This window comes from Myodes glareolus, chromosome 21 (assembly GCF_982192425.1).
Source record: "Myodes glareolus chromosome 21, mMyoGla1.1, whole genome shotgun sequence".
In the NCBI taxonomy this organism is placed as follows: domain Eukaryota; kingdom Metazoa; phylum Chordata; class Mammalia; order Rodentia; family Cricetidae; genus Myodes; species Myodes glareolus.
The window spans coordinates 53,243,841-53,264,633 of NC_142046.1; the positions used below are offsets into that span (position 1 = coordinate 53,243,841).

General features: G+C 42.0%; 1 protein-coding gene across 3 annotated transcripts in view; it reads left to right on the top strand.

Annotated features, from left to right (window-relative positions):
- The window catches only part of Map3k20 (mitogen-activated protein kinase kinase kinase 20), a 153,651-nt gene that overhangs the window by 62,034 nt on the left and 70,824 nt on the right, over positions 1 to 20,793 (top strand). For all 3 annotated transcript variants that reach the window (XM_048426304.3, XM_085680950.2, XM_048426305.3), the window contains exons 3-5: positions 7,186 to 7,273; positions 16,409 to 16,510; positions 20,629 to 20,694. In XM_048426304.3, the coding sequence (XP_048282261.1) occupies positions 7,186 to 7,273; positions 16,409 to 16,510; positions 20,629 to 20,694 (256 nt within the window). The remainder of the gene's footprint in view (positions 1 to 7,185; positions 7,274 to 16,408; positions 16,511 to 20,628; positions 20,695 to 20,793) is intronic.

The window sequence follows — 20,793 nt, forward strand, 5'->3', positions numbered from 1 at the left end:
GTTTGTCTTTGTTGCCTTTCTGTAATTCTTTTCTGTCCAGGAGCGCTTCTTAAAATGCCAAGCACTTCTTAAAAACTTAAGCTGTGGCGTTACTAGGGTATATATGGTACTTGCTGTGACGTTATTAAGGTATATATGGTACTTGCTGTGACGTTATTAGGGTATATATGGTACTTGCTGTGACGTTATTAGGGTATATATGGTACTTGCTGTGCCGTTACTAGGGTATATATGGTACTTCCTGCTTGCTCCATGCAGTCCAACATGTTGGAAGTTCATTCGTGCCTGAACACTGATAACCAGTTCACCCATGCTGCCACCAAGTAATTTGCAGCGTGCTGTCCACAAACCCCATTTAAATGCTCGCTAGCCAAACCTCCCAAAAGAGCTAGAGCCGTTAGTGTTGGCGAGCCAGGAAGCTGCCACTTTTTTTTAAAAGAAGCCCCGCAGTTTTTACAGTGTTCGGGGCGCCTTGCTCACCACAAGCCCATCTCGAAAAAAAATTATGGTTACCAGGAAACTGTGCTAAACTTTGTTCTTTTGCTTCTAGAATTCCTTTTCAAGCTCTCTCAGGTTTTTAAGTGGCCACATAGGCACCAATTTGTAGGTGGGCCACTTGGTTGTTCCTACCGCTTAGCCCTGGAATAATCACACAGAAATTATATTATTTAAAATACCGCTTGGTCCATTAGCTCTCGCTTCTTTTTGGCTAACTCTTACATCTTAATTTAACCCATTTCTATTTATTTGTGTATCGCCACATGGCTATGGCTTACCAGGTAAAGTTCCTAGCATCTGTCTCCAGTGGTGCTACATGGCTTCTCTCTGACTCTGCCCTTCTTTCTCCCAGCATTCAGTTCAGTCCTCCCCACCTAGCTCTGCTCTGCCCCGCCCTGCTCTGCTGTAGGCTCAAAGCAGTTCTTTATTCATTAACAGTAATCACAGCATACAGAGGGAAAATCCCACATCACACAACTTGTGTTTAAAATCTGGCTTTACCGTCCACTGTACCCTGGGCTTGTCTCCTTACCTAGGTTTCTTTCCCCTGTAGAAAGTGTGGAACTAGACAGGAGCCCTGGTTTGTTGTGAGAAAAGGAACACTTAGTTTAGTTCACACTGGGTAGGCACTCAATAAATGGTAGCCTTTGCTATGGGGAACTCTGCAAATTCATATCCACTTGACCAAGGCAGTTCTTAATAAATATTTTATCTTAAGAATTTTTAACTATTTTTGTTCATGTAGGTTTTGTGGGGTTGTTTGTTTGTTTTTGAGACAGGGCTGCACGGCATCCATGCTGACCTTGAACTGCCTATACAGCTTGCAATGACTTTGAACTTCTGATCCTCCTACCTCTACCTCCCTAGTGTTGGGATTACAGATGTGCAACACCAAGCCAAGATAGACAACTTTATTGGCCATTCTTTAAAGAGAGCAAGGACCAGAAACATACATAAAAGAGGCAGAAGTAGGAAATCGGATTTTATTACTGATATTTAGTAGGCCCCTGGTGAGCTAATTAACCCATCTAAGACCCAACTTCTCCAACATTTAGATACAATAAAATAGATAAATGCTTTGAAAATGTTGCATTGTGTTTAGGTAAAATCATAGGTCAACATGGAAAAAAAACAAGCATAAGTATATGAAACTAAATCAAGCAACTCATGTCAGTGGAATCCACTGTTAGAAGAGATGAATTCATTGGCCTGAAAGTGCGGGTTGACTCATGATGAGTGGGTTACAAAGAAGCAGGGAAGAGGCCAGAGGAGAGACTGACATTGGTTGAGCACCTGGAATTTGTTGGAACTGGGGTAGGACTTGCTGTCCCCTTGTGTCGCAAGTGAGAAGAGTGGGTCTCAGAAACTTAATTTCCCTAGAGCCCTTTGCTGGCATTAGCTTCCCATTACTGTAACGCAACTCCTGAGGCAAACCCTCTTAACCTGGGGGCAAGGTTAGCGTGGCTCACAGTTTGGGAGGGTTCACTCTATGACTGACTGACTGACTCCATCGCCTGAGGCCCCACAGCGTATGATGAGAATGTTGGTAGAGGGAGCCTGTTTACTTTATGTCTGAGTGCTGGAGAAATGGAAGGGGAAGAGTCTAGGGCCCCATTTTCCTCTTCAGGGGTAAGACTTCCCTCCAGACCCCCCCACTTCAAGATCTCGCTATCTCCCATTAGCATCACACAAGAGACTGAGCCTCTAGTTACCACATAGAGCTTCGGGGCATTAATGATGCAACTCTGTTAGCCCCCCCATTAAGTAGCACAGCCAGGCTACCATGAAAGTCAGTCCCACTGCAGAGAAGGAGGTCCTAATATACCCTGTCCAGTTCACTGGGTAGTTAAGTTATAAGTGCCTCCTCCATGAAAAATGGTATTAATAATACATTAATTATCATTAATAATACATAAATTATCATCAGACTTTAAAGGAATTGGGAAATGTGTTCATCTAAGTCATTTACTAGGAAGAAAGGAAGACCCAAGACTTTCTTTGGAATTATACGTTTTTGTTTAATAATTTAGCACAGTGTGGCCAACTTTTTGACAGAGTAAGTACATTGTGATCAAAAGCCAGAGTTTTACATGTATTTTGGTCATCCAAATTTGAGCACGGGTTGTTTTAGTATTTTATTTTTTCATGTTAACTACAACTATACCCAGTGGTAGGTACAATGAACGTGTGATTTGAGACATTCTTTGGGTCTTGGGCCTGAACACTGTTTCGCTAAGTTCTTACCACCCTCCTGTTCAGCCAGGTTAGTCTAATCTTAGTTTAGTTAGGCATGCACTAACCTAGAGGGCCAAGGCCCATCTCCAGGTGCTGAATCAGCTGTAGCATCCCACCCAGGAAAGCCATTGAGCAACCAGAAACTTCCCAGTTCTGCTGACGTGGCTGACGAAAGCCTCATGCGACTTGGAGTTAGTTTTTAAGAAACATGAGGAGAATGACTGGTTTTGTTTTTCTTAGCATCTCTAACCACTTTCCTAAAAGGAAAAAAAAATGCCTTTATGATGTCAAATCTCTTTAGGGATATAGGGTTCCTATTATGGAGCCCAGATTCAGTTCATTTAGCATTTCTTCCTCCCTGAGTACCTGGGGAGCCTCGCTGGAAAGGGAATCTATAGAGCTGTAGAGCTTGCTGTCTGTCACGTGACCATTTGTGAATGGGTCTCATTAAACCTAAGAGTGACTCAAAAGGCCTGACCTGTGCCTGACACTCTGGTGATTAAACCCCCGCATCCTGCTGTGTAGGTTGTTCTTGTGACAGCATTTCCAAAATCAAGGGGCCAGTTTTCCATTTTACCACTATGTATGAGTCACTTTTGAAAAGGGGGTTTGATTTTAGGAAAATGTTCCAAGCCATGAATGCAGTGATTCGGGCAGCATGTTTCAGGGTTGGGTCCATTCGAGCCCCCGAAACTTGTTGCATACAAACCTTATGCCTGAGACTGAGAACTGTCCTTGGTGACGAGAGTGTGAAGCAATTAGCAGAGAAGGGATAGAAAAGGAAGGTCTGCCCCTGGCCTGAAGGAGGTAGGCAGTCTGGCCTCACAGCTCTCCAAGTCCTGCCTTAAGAGCTCGAAGATCTCTTGCTCCTTGGCCTCTCCTACTAAGGACAACAGTTGTGGGCTCTGTGGTCATGCAGATAAGGAGTGTTCCTTACCGAGAAACCAGGGCTTCCCCTTTCCACAAGCTTCTTCCCTCTCCTGGAGGGCCTGCTGCATCTGTGCTGGGTCTGCCTGCTGCTCACCGTGAGCGGCCTGCTTGAAGAGGCTCCCCTGCCGAGCACTGGGGCTCCATCTCCGCGCTGCGGAGGGGCACTTGCTGCAGTGACATGAAGAAGCAGAGCACGTGGCTCACCTGCAGAATCGTTGCTGCAGACAGATGGCAGGATGGAGCGGACAGACGCTTTAAGGCTGAGTAAGCGTCTGCCTTTTTTTTTAATTTTTGAAATAATAATATAATCACATTTTCCCCTCCCCTTTCCTCCCTCCAAGCCCTCCCATAGATACCTCCCAGCTCTCCTTCAAATTTATGGCCTCTTTTTTCACTAGTTGTTATGAATGCATATGTGTGTGTGTGTGTGTGTGTGTGTGTGTGTGTTATAATATATATATATATATATATGTATTCCTAAATATAACCTTTTAGTCCATGTAATATTACTAAGGTGTATGTTTTAGGGACTGACCGTTTGGCCCTGGACAACCAATCAGTGTGCCCTTCCCTGGGGAAGGCCGTCTCTCCTTTCCTCAGTGGCCTAGAGTTCTTTGTGTAGGGCTGAGCCTCGGGGTCACTTCCCCATCCACTTTGGCATGTGTATTGTTGTTCTTGTTCACTTCATGTTTAAGCAGTTATGTTGGTGAAGATTTGATGGGTGTAGCTTCTGACATTACCCGGAGACACAATCTGCCGGCAAACTCCCTGAACCTCTGGTTCTTACAAGCTTTCTACCTTCTCTTCTGCAATATTCCCTGAGCTGTAGGCTTGGGCGTGTCTTGAAGACTTATCCGTTGGGCTTGGCTCCACACCTTTGCATTTTGGTTAGTTGTGGTTTCCCGTGGTGGTCTCTGTTGCAAAGAGAAGTCTCCCTAGCGCGTGGTGAAGACTACACTTACCTGTGGGTCTAAGGACAAGCGTTTATAGGTTGTTGGTAGGGATGTTGCTGGCTTTAGTAAGTTAGCGTTTCAGCCTTCTCCTCCCGTGACCATGACATGGCTAGCAATGAGTACCTAAGAGGTTCACTCCAGACACAGGGCATGCACAAAGAGAGAAAAGCAGTGGGGTGTCTCCAGCAAAGGTGCTTGTTTGTCTTGGACAGGGACACTTGAAGCACTGCCATCAAATCCTGGCTCCCACAGTTTAAGACAGCAGAGAGCTGTAGAACATAAATTTCACACCTGGCCTTTGCATCATTGGCAGTCATTTTTCTGAAATCTAGCTCAAGGGACCCTCCCAGCTAGCTTAGGTCGTAGAAGAGATTGGCCACTGAAGCAAACGTGAGCCGTCCAGTATTTTATGCTTGCTGGTATCAACTCCACGCCAACCCCCAAAACTTCATTTATTTTCTACCTACTTACTAGTTGCAGAGTGGGTTTTTAATGAAATCACAACTCTTATTTATGGGAATAAATGTGAAGCAAACCCCTCACTAATTCATAGTTAGTAGGTTCCCTCGGGGAGCCCTTTCTGACTTTCCTCTTGGTAGCCCCTTCCTGTACTGGAGAATTAAAAATCCGTTTTCTGATTGCCAGTAATATGCTGTACACTTGTAATGTTAAACCTTTTCTATATTTGACTTTTGCCTCCTTACATTTTAAATTTCTTGATTAGCCATAGTTTATCTCCATAGGGTAATAAGACTATTATATATATTACGTACATATATATATATATATATGATTTATGTACGTAATGTCTTAATGAGTTCTGACATCTTGTTAACCACAGTTGACTCCTCAGCCCCAGCAACCAGAACCACAGAATCCAAATTCAAAATAGCAAATGGCGCCAATAGAGTCTTTAAACTTCTCTCTGAAACTTCACAAGCCCGGCTCTCATGCTCCACATTGCCGTCAACCCTCTCTCTCTCCCAGATTCCCACGAAACAGCTCGCAAGCATTGAAGACTCACTGAAGTCTCTTGCCCAAAGTGGCAAAGGCCCTCCAAAGTCCCCACAAACATGACCCCCTACCCCAGCAACATGTCATGTCCGTCACAGCAATACCCCACGGTCCTCCTACAGATTTCTGTTCTAGCTAGGGTTACTATTGCTGCGATAAAATGCCCCAACCAAAGCAACTTGGGGAAAGAAAGGGTTTATTTCATCTTCTACTTCCAGGTAACAGTCCATCACTGATGGAAGTCAAGGCCAGAACTCAAGCAGGGCAGGATCCTGGAGGCAGGAGCGGAGGTAGAGGTCATGGAGGGATGTTGCTTACTGACTTAACCCTGTGACTTGCTCAGCCTGCTTCTTAGAGAACCCAGGATCACCAGCCAGGAGTGGCACCACCCACAACGGGCTGGGCCCTCCCTCATCAACCACTAAGTAAGAAATGCCCTACAGCTGGATCTCATGGAGGCATTTTCTCCGTTTAGGTTCCCTCCTTTCCCATAACTCTAACGTCAAGTTGGCAGAAAACTATCCAGCAATACAATATCCTCTTTCGGATATTAGCAAATATGCATTATGACATTTTTAACTTAAAAGTTAAGTTTAAGAAATGTAACTAATTTTGCCATGCCATTCGTGAAAAGTTTCCTAGTATTAATACATTTCAAACTGTACCAATATGGCCTCCTATTAGCTCTCCAGCAAACATCAGGGATCTGCCTTTCTGCATTCACATGCGAAGACGGTGATGATGCATTTATAATTACTTATTGGAAAATCACTATAACTGGGTATAATATAAATAACAGTATTATGTGAATTTATTCCACTAGTGTAGTGGTTCTCAACCTGGGGGTTGTGACCCCTCCGGGGAGTTGTATATCAGATATTTACATTACGATTCATAACAGTACCAAAATTACAGTTATGAAGTAGCAATGAAATAATCTTATGGTTGGGGGTTAGCACAACATGAGGACCTGTGGAAAGGGTCCTATCGTTAGGAAGGTTGAACCTCTAGCTTAATTCTGACTCACTCAGCTGATAAAAGGCCAGGCTTGCCTCCTCACGCACCAAAGAGACAGTATACAGGAAAAATATATCTGGCTGCTCAGAAAAGGGTTTTTACTGAACATAAATATGCTCTCTACCTCTTCATCCTCCACCCCTGCCACGTGGACTGACCAGTAGTTGTGACTCTTGTTGCCATCTCAGTCCTGTTCAGGAAGTTTGAGACGTTGAAGTATACTTCTGAAGGCAGACTTGTCAACATCACGTTCTTGTTGAGCATGCGTGTCTTTGTACATGTAAGTGAAAGAAACGCGGATGTATTAAGACGCACACAGGTGACATGTGAAGCCTATGTAATAAGACACACACAGCTGATGTGTGAAGCCTGTGTGTTAATATGTACATATGTGATATGTGAAGTCTATGTAATAAGACGCACACAGGTGACGTGTGAAGCCTATGTATTAATATGTACACATGTGATGTGTGAAGCTGATGTAGTAAGATGCACACGCGTGACCTTTTACACCGTTTCACCTTTTGCTTTCGTACAGGCTGAGATCCTGAGCGTCCTCAGCCACAGGAACATCATCCAGTTTTATGGAGTCATTCTGGAACCTCCCAACTATGGTATCGTCACAGGTAGGACCTCACTGTTGGTCTGTCTTCCCTCCCAGGTGCCTGGCTTTTGATTCCTTCATGTGCTAAAATGCTTAATATTAGGTTCTGTCATGAAGTGTGCACTACTGACAGATGTCACATTTGTTGCCATAAAGCATTAATAAAACTGATTATATCAATATAATTAAGAATGGTGTTTCCACCTCTGCCCATGTTTAATTGTGCTAATTATACCTGTGTAGATGCTGTGCAAATGCACCTGCAGCTGAATGCCAATATGTAAGGTGCCGTTTAACTAAAGTTTCATTTAATTAGTTGAAGTGAGAGATGTTTTTTGTAGCTCTGTGACCTTTTATAAATTAAGATTTCTTGAGCTGTTCACGTTGTAATTCTTGCAGTGCATCCTAATCCCACTGGAACCCTTTATTCGGGTCCCTGATGTGAGGACCATATTTTTCAGGTTTGGTCATTTGCACTCACAACGACCTTGAGCTAAATTATCACGTAGTTTTGAGCAAGACTTTTTAACTAATGGAAATACCCTTTCTGAAAATGAGCACATGGAAAATTTGCCACAAGAAACTACAAAAGATATACTTGTAAACATTTTACACGTACGTTCGTACATCCTAGTGAGCAGAGAGAGGGCCACTATACCTGTAGCTTCGGATTTTACAGTTTTATAGTAAATAGCTTTGATCAGGTCCAGCCAAGTCCTCGTTCAATTCAACCACAGAACATATTAATGAGAAGTACCCACACTCATTTCCTTTAGCTTGATCCTGGTTTGCTTTAATCACAGACACATCTCATTTGCGTGTTCTGTTATTGACTGGTCCTTCTCATTAGCTCATTAAGAACAAGTGCCACAGTTTAGAACAGACTGCAGACATTCGCTGGTTGTAATCTATACCAAGGTTCGTCATCTTGGTGGCACTCTATGAGGAAGCTTCATGATAATATTTGTTGCAACAGTAGAACGCTGGGCTCTCCATATGCAAAGGTTCCCCATTCATGGATTTAACCAACTAAGGAGAGAAAGAAAGAGACCAGAGTGGGAGGGGGGCAGTGATAATTGAAAGCAATATAGTATAACCACTATTTGCTTAGCATCTATATCCCATTTGCTGGTGTGCAAGGTAGAGAGATGATTCTGAGTATAGATGTTCCTCCATCCGTAGTGGGCTGAAATCTCAGTAAGCCCACCATCAATGGCCAGTATCCAGGATGAAAGTACATTTAGTGCACCTACACTATTAAACATCATAACTCAGCAACACAGCACACTGTAAGATACGAGGGGTTCCCTTTGTGACCCTCGCGATGGACCGGAGGCCATGGCTTGATGTCGCTGCTGTTCAGTAGGGCAAGATAGTAAGAAGCTGCCATATTGCATATGACCAGCAAGAAGAAAGCATAATTCAAAGTAGGTTTTCTATAAAATATGTGTCATTTTTACACTGAAATATTAAAGTATTTCAGTTTTAAAAAAATTTGTGCTGGGCAGTGGTGGGGCACACCTTTAATCTCACCACAGAAGAGGCAAAGGCAGGCAGATTTCTGTGAGTTCAAGGTCAGCTTGGTCTACAAAGTGAGTTCCAGGACAGTCAGGACTACACAGTGAAGCCCTGTCTTGAAAAATCAAAACCAAACAAACAAACAAAAAAAAATAAAATAAAACACATTTGTTTACATTGTGTGTGTGTATGCTACATAGCTATGCAAACACTGTTGTTTTATAGAAGAGACCTATCTAGACATTTTAGTACCTGGACGGGGGGGGGGACTCAATCCCCTAAGGATTCTAAGGGATGACTATATATATTTGCATTTTCAGAGCCTGCTACTATTAACATAAAACTCAAAAGAAAAAAAAACAGCTTGGAAATCAAAGAACATATTTAACTTCCTTAAAACTTTTTTTAAAAAAATATATGGATGTGTCTTCCCTATGAGGGTGTCGGGTATCCTGAATTTAGAGTTACAGACAGTTGTGAGTTGACATGTAGGTGCTGGGAATTGAACCTGGGTCCTCTAGAAGAGCAGTCAGTGCTCTTAACCACCGAGTTATATCTCCAGCCCCTGCTAGTAACTTTTAAAAAAAAAGAATTAAAGCAATCTTTCTTGCCAATATTGCTCCTATTAACATGGCGAATGTTCCCAAGACCCACCGGACATTCTGCAGAACAACATGGCATGAGTCCCACAAAGTGACCCAGGACAAGAAGAACGAGGATTCTTGGTATTCCCAGGGAAAGTGGCATTATGACAGGAAGCAGAGTGGCTAGGGTGGACAAACTAAGCCGACTTTCCGCCAAAGGGCGAAAAGTACAAAGAAGATTGCAGGGAGACTTGAGTGTGCTGGGCCCACCTGCAGATCTGAGAGGATGCTGGCTAGGAAGGAATAGGAGCATTTTGAACTGGGAGTCGATAAGAAGAGAAAGAACCAAGCGATCCAGTTCTAAGCTGTTATAAAAACAATAAAATCATGACCTTTACTCACAAAAAGGAAAGAAAGAGACAGAGAAAGAGAGAGAAAGAGAGAGAGAGAGAGAGAGAGAGAGAGAGAGAGAGAGAGAGAGCAAATACTTTACACTGAAGCTCAATAAACTAACTTCTAGGGAAACATAAAGTGATTTGAGAACTATATGGATTTATGGTGAGTCTTCAGTTCCCAATGAGACAAAAGGTAGACGAGTTCACTCCCTTGGTAGAGTAGTTAAGATGTTAGTTTTGCTAGTCACAGATTTAAAGTTATCTAATGTTAACTATAAAAGAGCTCACATCCAAACCATGGCTAATTCATTGATAAGCCAAAGTAAAAATTCTGAATGAAAGTAATGATTTTTTAGCCCAGAAATCTAAAAGATAATATGATCAGTGATGACTTCTCATCTTCAAGAATGGAGGCCAGATGCCAATAAAATGACGTGTACCTATGGAAAGAAAGGACCGCATCAAAAGAAATGTCTCTTAATGGTAAAATAACTATAAAGTTGTTCTGGGACAGAGAATGAGTGGTTTTATTGCAGGGAGAGCTGCTTAATTAGAAATACTGGACTTAGGGCATCGCGTAGAACATGTAGTCAGCAAGAAGGCCTTCGGTGTGAGCCTTCGTCTGAAAACAACAGATGAAAGCAATACTAAAGTAAGTCCTCTGAGCTGAAGGAGGACACTAAATAATCAAAGAATCTCAGGAAAGAACTCACGACAAGAGAAAGGATGAAAAGGTGACCTGATATAAGACTTTTTAAATACATTCTCATGTCTCGTTCATAACATGTTTAAAAACAAAATTTTATAGAGCAATGAATGTTCAATTGATTAAAACATATGAATTTAACATATTACAATAATAGTATAAAAGATCAGGGAGCAATGGTCATAGTGGAGAAAAGAGTATAAAATATTTTATATTTTAGATTAGTATAAATCTGAAATTATTGTGCTATGAAATGTGTTTTATCATTTCTTGAGTCGCCACAGAGAAGTCACTCAAGAAATTAAAAACACATTGATCAGGAGGTGGCAGGAGACTATGATCCAAGTGCACAGGAAGCTGAGGCACAGGACTGTGAATTTGAGACCAGCCCAAGCTGTACAGGAAGACCTTATTAAAAAACAAATTCAAAGGGGTGAAGAGATGGTTCAGCAGTTAAGAACCTGGTTGGTGGTACACGCCTTTAATCCCAGCACTCAAGAGAATAGGCAGGCAGATTTCTATGAATTTGAGGACAGCCTGGTCTATGGAGTGATCTTATGTCCAGCCACAGATATATAATGAGAGCCTGCTTTAATATGCATACTACTCTTGCAGATAATTTGAATTCAGTTCCCAGCGGTCATGTTGGCTGGCTCATAACTGCCTGTAACTCCATCTCCAGGGTTGTATCTAATAGCACTGGCCTCTTCATGTATACATATCCCTATCTCTCTCCCCGCCACAATTTTGAAAATAAATCTGTAAAATAGTCAAGGAATCAAAATGATATATTAGGGTGCAGTAAATAGGGAACATCTGACTGAGGACAGAAAACATAAAAAAAACAAGATGGCAGATGTCAACCCAATTTTGTCATTAATTACATTAAATATGAGTGGTCTTAATATTCCAATCAAAGGGCAGAGACTTTTTAAGTATGAAAACAAAGCAGGGTTAAAGTATTCACTATTTACAATACACATATCAGAGTCAAAGACACAGGCTGAAAATAAGAAGAGAAGGATGCTCTATGCCAATAATACTCATTAGAAACCAGGGTATCTATGCTAATATCACACAAAATAGAATTTATATAATATTAGAAACAAATGAAGCCATTTTGTTGTAATATGGGGGCCAGCTTGTTGGGGTATCTGTTCCCACCCAGTACCCCACAGCTGGCAAGTCCCAGAGAAAATCAATCACACAGAGATCTCTATAAGTTATAAAGCTGATTGGCCCATTAGGTCAGGCTACTTATTAGTCCTTGTAACTTATATTAATCCATTATCGTTATCTATATTAGACACACAGCTCAGTACCTTTCTCAGCGTGGAAGCTCACATGTTGCCTCTTCGGTGATTTGTACAGGAATGGCAGAGGGAGCTTCTGCTTCCAGAATACTCCCAGTCTTTTTGCTCCACCCCTACTTCCTGTCTGGCTTTCCCGCCTATACTGCCTGCCTGGCCAATCAGTGTTTTATTAAAATATTATTGACAGAATACAGACAATTCTCCTGCATCATTTTCCTCTTTTTTTTTTTAAACAAAGGAAAATACCCATAGTCCATTTGTTGGGAATGTGGGCGTAGTATTTCAGGCTACTTCCTGCTGGTTGGGGGCGCTGATGATCTTATGGGGACCTAAAGAAAATTTAGAGTTATAATCAAGTCCTGACTGGAGTATCCTGTGAGTCTTGATCATCTCAGGCAGCAGTCTTGAATCTGTTCTGGATGTAGAACTCTGTCATCTGGGCCATCTGTTCCTATCGGAGATTTCTCAGGTGGTCTTCCTTTTTCAAACTGGATTTTTCTTAACTCACAATGAATCCACAGACTCTCATTTTCTGTGGGAACAAAAGCAAAATCTCTTCTCCAAAGTAACATAACTTTTGACTTCGGTTTTGAAGCCAAGGTATTTTCAAAATACCTATCTTGGGTTAGTTCAGCAGCATTTAAAAGCAAATATCTTTTAGCAGCTGTTGCTCCTTCCTCAGCATTCAAACAATTCAAAGAGAGTATAATAACACACAGTATCAAGATTCTCTGTGTATTTTCCATCTTTCTGCAGCTTTATTTTAACCTCTATTTCTTTTATTTTTTCTTTTAACTTTTGGCTTTTTGAGACAGGTTCTCTGTATATATCTTTGTCCTGGAATAACTCTGTAGACCAGGCTGTTCTTGAACTCACAGAGATCCTTCTGTCTCTGCCTCCCCAGTGCTGGGATTAAAGGTGTATGCTACCACACCTTGAACTCACAGAGACCTGTCTGCTCTGCCTCCCAGGCATTGGGATTAAGGGTGTGTGCTACCACACCTTGAAGTCACAGAGGTCAATCTACCTCTGCCTCCCAAGGGTTGGGATTAAAGGTGTGTGTCACCACACCCAACTACTCTCTTTTTCTCTTTCTTTTTTTTTTTTTACTTTAAGAACTTAACTTTTAGCCTGCATATATTTAAACACACTGTAAACCATTTAGAGGTTTTTTTTTCTCTTTGAATCTCTCTTTACTGTATATCTCTCTTTTTCTGACCACATGAGTCTTTAAGGAGAGGATTAAAGCCATGGCTTTGATGGCTGGATCCAGCCCATTCCTTAGCTTTCCAGCCTCCTGGAGGAAGTACCGGCTGTAGCCATTTTTATCATCACAACTCTATGGCGTTTCAAGGTCCCTGCCAGCAAGCAAGCTGCAGCATTCTGCTCACAGACCACTCTCAGTCGGACTGCCTGCCTGAAAGAGTCAGAGTTTGCCCTGGCAGGACGGCCCAGAAAGCCGACATTTTAAAACAGCGCAGCTTTTTTCCTGCTATGACTGAAAACCGAAAAGCATGTGTTCAGCTTTTCACCAACACCATTTAAGTGTTTCGTGGCAGGACCTCTTAATGAGCTGCAGGGTTTTGCAGCTAAAGCTGAGTCAGGAAGCCTCTCTTAGATGAGAGCACTTGCTTGCCTCTAGCAAGCAGAGCAGACCTGAGAAATTGCTGCCACCAAGAAAACATGCTTTATTCTTTCCCAAGCTTTTTCAGGCTTTCTGTGGATGCAGTTATTCACATTGGGCGCCATCTATAGCATGCGGGGGGCGGCTTGTTGGGGTTTCTGTCCCAGCCGATACCCTACAGCCGGCATACCCCAAGGAAAATCACACACAGGACTCCATAAGATTATAAACTGATTGGCCCATTAGCTCAGGTTTCTTGTTAACTCTTATAGCTTATATTAACCCATTATTATTATCTATGTTAGCCACACGGCTCAGTACCTTTCTCAGCTGGGCAGGTTACATCCTGCCTCTTCGGTGGTCTGCGCAGGAGTGGCAGAGGAAGCTTCCTGCTTCCCAGAATTCTCCTGTTCTCATTGCATCACCTCCACTTCCTGTCTGGCTTTCCCACCTATACTGCCTGCCTGGCCAATCAGCATTTTATTAAAATATGATTGACAGAATACAGACAATTCTCCCGCATCATTTTGTAATGATGACAGAGTCAATATACTAGAGATCTGTAATAATTGTAGCAATTCAACAATAATTACTTTCAATCTCCCTTTCAATAATTGGTAGAATGACTAAACAGAATTGGCAGAGGTGTAAAGAAGTTGAAGAACCTTCTCAGCCAACTGCCCCTAACTCACATCTGCATAGCGCACTGTCAACAAGGGATGATCTTCAGATATAGTGTGAGGTCAATAAATCATAATCAGTAGATCAGAAATAATTGATACTGTACAATGCATTTTCTCCAGCCACAGTTGAATTATATTAAACATGGGCAACCAAAGGACATGGTTAAAAAAAAAAGCACCAAGTATTTGAAAATTAAATGCCATGCTTTTAAATGCCTACTGGATTCCCAAAGAAATCACAATGCCTTAAAGATTTGTACTAGACTAGAAGAGAATAAAACGGAAACGTGCCAGAACTATCAAATGCAGCACTAAGCAGGGAGTGTGTAATCTCCAGCAGCTGTATGGTAAGAGAAGCAAGTTTGAGCTTGGTACTATCAGCATCTTCATCCCGAAGAAAGAGCAGAAAGGAGAACCCAAGAGGACCGAAGTAAGACACGGAAAAGAAAAAAATGAGATGTCAGGGCGGGTGCAATAAAATGGAAGATTGAAATGGCAGAGAAAAATCAAAAAAAAAAAAAGTTTGGTTTTTAAACACTTAATAAAATTGGCGACTCTTTAGCCAGATCGACTAAGGAAAGAGAGACCCTGGCAAAGTCATGGATGGGGAGAAAAGAAGGCTGTGAGTCCTGAGGGAGCGCCAGAAGATCATGAGTGACACATGCAGCTGTGCCAATAAATCAGCCTGCTTGGGTGCAATCAGCTGTCTCCTAAGATAATACAGTGATCCCGCTGACTCGAGAGCTGGCTCTGAAATGATGTCAGCTCTTGGAGGTGCAAGCAGGAATATCAGAAGTTTAAGGCAAGCTTTTGCTATGTAGCAAGTCTGAGTCTAGCCTGGTCTACCTAAGACCCTGTCTCAAATGACCAAAATAAAACAACAATAATAAAACTGACTCAAGGGAGAAATCTGGATCTATGTATAATTAAAACGTAATTAGTAGTTTAAAATATTTCCATAGAGAAAAGATGATTATTTTTGCTAGTGAATTCTATCAGATATTTATAGAAGAAATAATATCAACCTTCTTTCCCCGTACTCTGTCTGAAGACAGAGGTCAGTAGTCTATAGGGCCAGTATTATACCTACACCAAAGCAGCCACACAAAGACATGATCAGGAAACACAAATCAACATCCCTCATGCATTTAATACAAAACTTCATAACTATATTAGCATAAAGAAACTGGTGACGTGTTAAAAAATGTTATATTCCATCACAGGGCTGTGTAAGCAAGAACTGAATAATTCCAACAACAATAGACATCCCAAGGTATACGGGGGAATCTCACTGACCACACCCCGAGATGAAGAGCTACAGGCAATTAACAGCTGTCTTCTCCAGGAATGAGCCCCAGACTGGTTAGCTAGTACAGAATGGTCATCTCTAGAAACAAATACACGCAAGCAGTATAAGGGGACTCAGTGGAGTGTGCATGTGTTTATTCATATATATATATAGTATATAAATATATTTATCTATATTGCATTATATATAATAATATTGGTTAAAGAAGAGAGAACTGTGAATTTGGGAGAAAGGCCAGACATGAGAGGAGTAGAAGAGAGGTGAGAGAGGAGGAAATGATATAATTTTTGCTCTAATTAAATTTTTAAAAAATAATAACAATAATAAAAGACTGTACTTTATGACCAGTGGAATATTTTCCAGGAGTACAAGGTGTTGGCTTAACATCTGAAATCAGTTAATAGAAGGTACAGTAACAGGTAATAGAATATAAGACGAAAACAAAATGTGGACACTTCAAAAGATACAAGAGAAGATTTGATTGTATTGGTTCTTTTTGGCGGTGGTAGGGGCTGAACCTAGGGCCTCGGGCATGCTAGCACAGTGCCCTATTGCTGAGCTGTATCCACAGTCCTTAGAGAAAGCACTTGAGAGGCTATGACCTCCATTGGTAATGATCAGTCCCCTCATGCTAGGAGTAAAAATGAATTGTCTCAATAAATATCAGCTATAGAACTCCACAGCTCACATCACGCTCAATGATTGAAAAGCTCTGTCCTCCCAAGGCTGGCACAGATGAATTCTGTTCTTACTAATTTATTCATTGTTGAAGGCTCCACACAGTCTAGTCAGACAAGAGAAAGAGATAAAAAGTCTCAAGTTGGAAAAAAAAAAAAAAAAAGAAGAAGAAGAAAACTGTCCTGGTCACTGTTCTATTACCGGGAAGAGATGCCATGACCAAGGCAGCTCTTACGTAGTCTTAATATCATCTTTTGTTAAACTCTTTAATATGTTTTCTCAATGAAAATGTAGAGTCTTGTTTCCAAAGCACAGCTTTAATTGTGTACTTACTCCTTTTGACACAGAATATGCTTCTCTGGGATCCCTGTATGATTACATCAACAGCAACAGGAGCGAGGAGATGGACATGGATCACATCATGACCTGGGCCACTGACGTAGCCAAAGGTAGGCTGCTTAGCACCTACAGCGGTGGGCGACGTCTTCCGACTCCGGCCTGCGATAGTACGTCAGGAAGTTCTTTAGGTATTTTTTTTAGATCAGAAATAGTGAAATATGTTTCAGCTCACTCTACAGATAATATTTTTATTTTTTTCAGATAATATTTTTAGGTCATTGTCTTTCCATTACTGAATTCCCTTTTTTTTCTGTTTTCTTTCTTCACTTCTTTCCATAAATCAAGTTTTACAAAGTCAGGAAGCTTCAAGGCAGAGATTTTTTTTTCTGTTTTTTGACATTGTAATTGGCAAACTCTCTTGCCTTATTAAATATGGAAATCATAGCTTTGTTGTCCTGAGAGTCTCTCCATGGGTCTTTAAAAATGTGACTTCTGGTAGGATTGGTCCCATTGGCTTTGAACACATAATTTTTCTCCTTATTTGCACTTTTCTACCTGACCAGACCTTCGTCTTCATCATAACTGCCATGGAATTGGCGTTATCTAAGTAATGTCTGTGGTCATCGCGTTTGTATTCTGGGATCCTCTAGGTAGCAAGCGGCTGACACTTTACCTGGGCCGGTAGCTTCTGTGCATCCTAACACTCTTCCTACAGACTTCTCTTTACACAGCACATATGTAGTGTCGCTTAGTGTTCAATAAGGGAAGCAGCTTATATTTTGTTCTCGTGGCAAAGATAAAGATACATAGTGACTTCGGGATGAGACTGTTCTGTGGGGGGATTATCTTGAATGCTTTATGTTTCGCCAGCACCGACCAAATTCCTCAAACAGGAAAAAAGTAAAAGAAAGCAAATAAACTTTTATGCTAATGTTGCCACTGGCTATCTGTGAGTTAGATAGAAGCAACCCTATGTTTGAATGTGATGCCTAACTTCTTAGGCTGTGGTGATGAGCTTATCTATGTATCCATGCATCAGATATCTTAAATTTATCTTAACATTCCATGCTATTGAAGATGCTTTCATGTAACATCATTATCACTTCTCTAAATGTCCATAGTACTCAAGGAGCACCCATGAGTGTCCATAGCACACGAGGAGCACCCGTGAGTGTCCATAGCTCACGAGGAGCACCCGTGAGTGTCCATAGCTCACGAGGAGCACCCGTGAGTGTCCATAGTACACATGGAGCACCCGTGAGTGTCCATAGTACACAAGGAGCACCAGTGAGTGTCCACAGTACACGAGGAGCACCCGTGAGTGTCCGTAGTACACGAGGAGCACCTGTGAGTGTCCATAGTACACAAGGAGCACCCGTGAGTGTCCACAGTACACGAGGAGCACCCGTGAGTGTCCGTAGTACACATGGAGCACCCGTGAGTGTCCATAGTACACGAGGAGCACCCGTGAGTGTCCATAGTACACGAGGAGCACCCGTGAGTGTCCGTAGTACACGAGGAGCACCCATAAGTGTCTGTAGTACATGAGGAGCACCCGTGAGTGTCTGTAGTACACATGGAGCACCCGTGAGTGTCCGTAGTACACATGGCACACCTGTGAGTAGGCAAGGCCATGCCGATACTGGCGGTTGCCTGCAGCATTGTGGAAATGCACCTACACGGATGGAAACACACACAGCCCTTATTGCACGCTACTGACGTTATGTTTTGGGTGCTCATCTAATTACACTCCTGTTATTACTTAATGGTACTTAGGGTGAATAAGCAGCAAACAAATCAAGTGGCAGCTTCCAGCTGTGCTCCCTCTACCTTACAGTCCTCCATTCTAGCTGCAGCACCCACTTGGCCCTCTGTCACATGGACCTGCCTGAGGGCCACCTCTCTTGGCTCCAGAATAGCACTGTTATTTTGAGTTTCTCAGGAGAGCTGCTTCTCCACTGCAGAAGAACAGGGAGGAGAAGGAGCAGAGTTAAGTTAGCACAATGAAAGCAGAGATCCGGAGTAAGGAAGGTGGGAAGAGTTCAGGTCCCGAGCTATAAGACCCCCTTGCCTGATTACAGAATGAATCGAAAAGACAAATTCCCATGTGTTTGGCCCCAGAAAATGGGCCCATTTACTCATAATCTTAAGTGATATGTAATAGGTAAGAATTATTCCAGATGGTCTGAAAAGGAAAAGGGAATCCATACTTTAAGATTGACTTCAACCCTGTCCCCTACAACTAAGTGTAAATTGTAAATAGCAAGGCTTGACTCTGGTTGATTCTGTTTCTAATTCAGCCTGTGAGCCTTTTGGTTTGACCATGATTGAAGCCACGGAGGCAATAACATGTTGAGACATCAGAGAATGAATAATTCATCCTGAGAGTTGACTCACACATTTGGAAATAGGCGTTGCTCAACGTCTTTGCTGTTGGGAGCTGCACTCAAAGCTACCAGGGCACTCTTCTCTTCCAGAAGGAGGAGGAAGGGGAGCAGGCAAGCACGTGCATCCACAGTTGTATGCGAGGGACTATTAGAGCGCTGAGTTGATTACTGCCTCCATCCCAAGTTCCCCAAGCCTCCTCCCTGGTACCTGTCTGATCTTATTAATAATTCACAAATATGCCCTGTGGTGACTCACGCCTTTACTCCCAGCACTCAGGAGGCAGAGGCAAGCGGATCTCTGAGTTCGAGGCCAGCCTGGTCTACAGAGTAAGTTACAGGGCAATCAGAGATGTTACAAAGAGAAACCCTGTCTCGAGCCCCCCACAAGGAGAGAGAATTCACAGATAGTTAGACCAGATGAAAGTATTTTTCAGCCCTTTTCAATGGTTTGCAATAAAAACAAAGCAAGTGACTCAAAAAAAAAAAACCCGATACATAATACATAATGAGATGTTTCTAGGTTTTCAGAGTCGACCACTACTATGCTCTGTGCACCAATAACTTATGGGACTTTTTCATCTGATAATCTGACACGGAGTAAAAAAAAATGCCTATATTTTAAAATTTTTCTAGTCAAGTCGCCCCCTTTGAAATTCTGTCAGCAAGTATAAAAACCATCTGTTCTTCCTTCTAATCATAGTCAATAGACTCTACCTGAAAATTATTTGGAGATTTAATTTTAAAGCAAGGAGGGCGTGACTGTGAAGTTCAGGCATATAGACTATGAAGTGCCGCACAAGGAACTTTGCAATTTGACTATGTAGAACTTGCTATTAAATGAGACCCTTTATCCCAGTTACATGGGTTAAGATCGTTGAAGCTACTAATGCTTCTGCTAACTTGATTCTTCTCAGTGATATCATTATGTAACAAGAGCTGAAACTCTTTTCTTATTTTCTTTGTTCTTTTGATGCCTCCGTATGGAATAACCAGAGTAGTAGAAGAATAGCTATTAATAAATTCACCCTTATAAAATTGTAATGTTCTGTGTATTTAAAAAAAACTCAAACGTACTTATTAAATTACTTTTGTGGGCATCTCATCAAAAAAAAAAAAAAAAAAAAGAAGGTCCTGTTTGATTTGATGTGAGAAAGGGCTGTACTGTGTAGAGAATTTGTTTTTCCCTCTATTTTCTGTTTTTGCCTAAAACAAACAAAAAAAAGACCAAATACTTTTAAGGGGGTAACCATGAAATATATCATAAAGTATAATTTCTCATTCAAAATAATGAAATTATTGGCATTTGATTCACCCAGTATAAAGGGTACCTTAATGCATATTATAAATAGATCAGAGTGAATTTGGAGATTTATTCTTGTGAGAAAAACCTATTTTTAGATGTAAGCATTGTACATCTACTAGAAGACACAGCACCCTTACCCACCAGTGGGCCTGCTGGCCACCCCATTCTGTCTTCACTCTCAGGCCTTGGAGAACAGTAATGTCACTGCAGCTCAGGCTGCAGACGTCCAGGTGAGAGACGAGGAGCCTCAGCTTGGGCAGACGTAGCATGTGCCTGGGAGTGGGGTGCTCAGAGGTCATCTTGGTCATTTTCCTGCAGATCTGAGAAAATGATGGTGTAAGAAATGAAACGATCCACAGTAAAGACCTTGCTGGAGAAACTGTTACTAATGTGGGCATAGGTGGTTCTTCTTTTATGGAGCATGGGCGGGCAGAACACATGGGCATATTCTCTGCTGTGGATTTCTTTGCAAAGTTCTGAATGTTCCTACTGATGCAATACTGCAAACCACTAATCTTCTTTCCCTCTTGTACGAAAGGGATGCACTACTTACACATGGAGGCTCCCGTCAAGGTGATCCACAGAGATCTCAAGTCAAGAAACGGTAAGTGGCCACACCGCCTGACCTTACTACTTTATCACAGTTCACTGGCGCCAGCATGATGCTTCCCGTGGTTTTGTAGCTCATGGTTGGTCTACACTC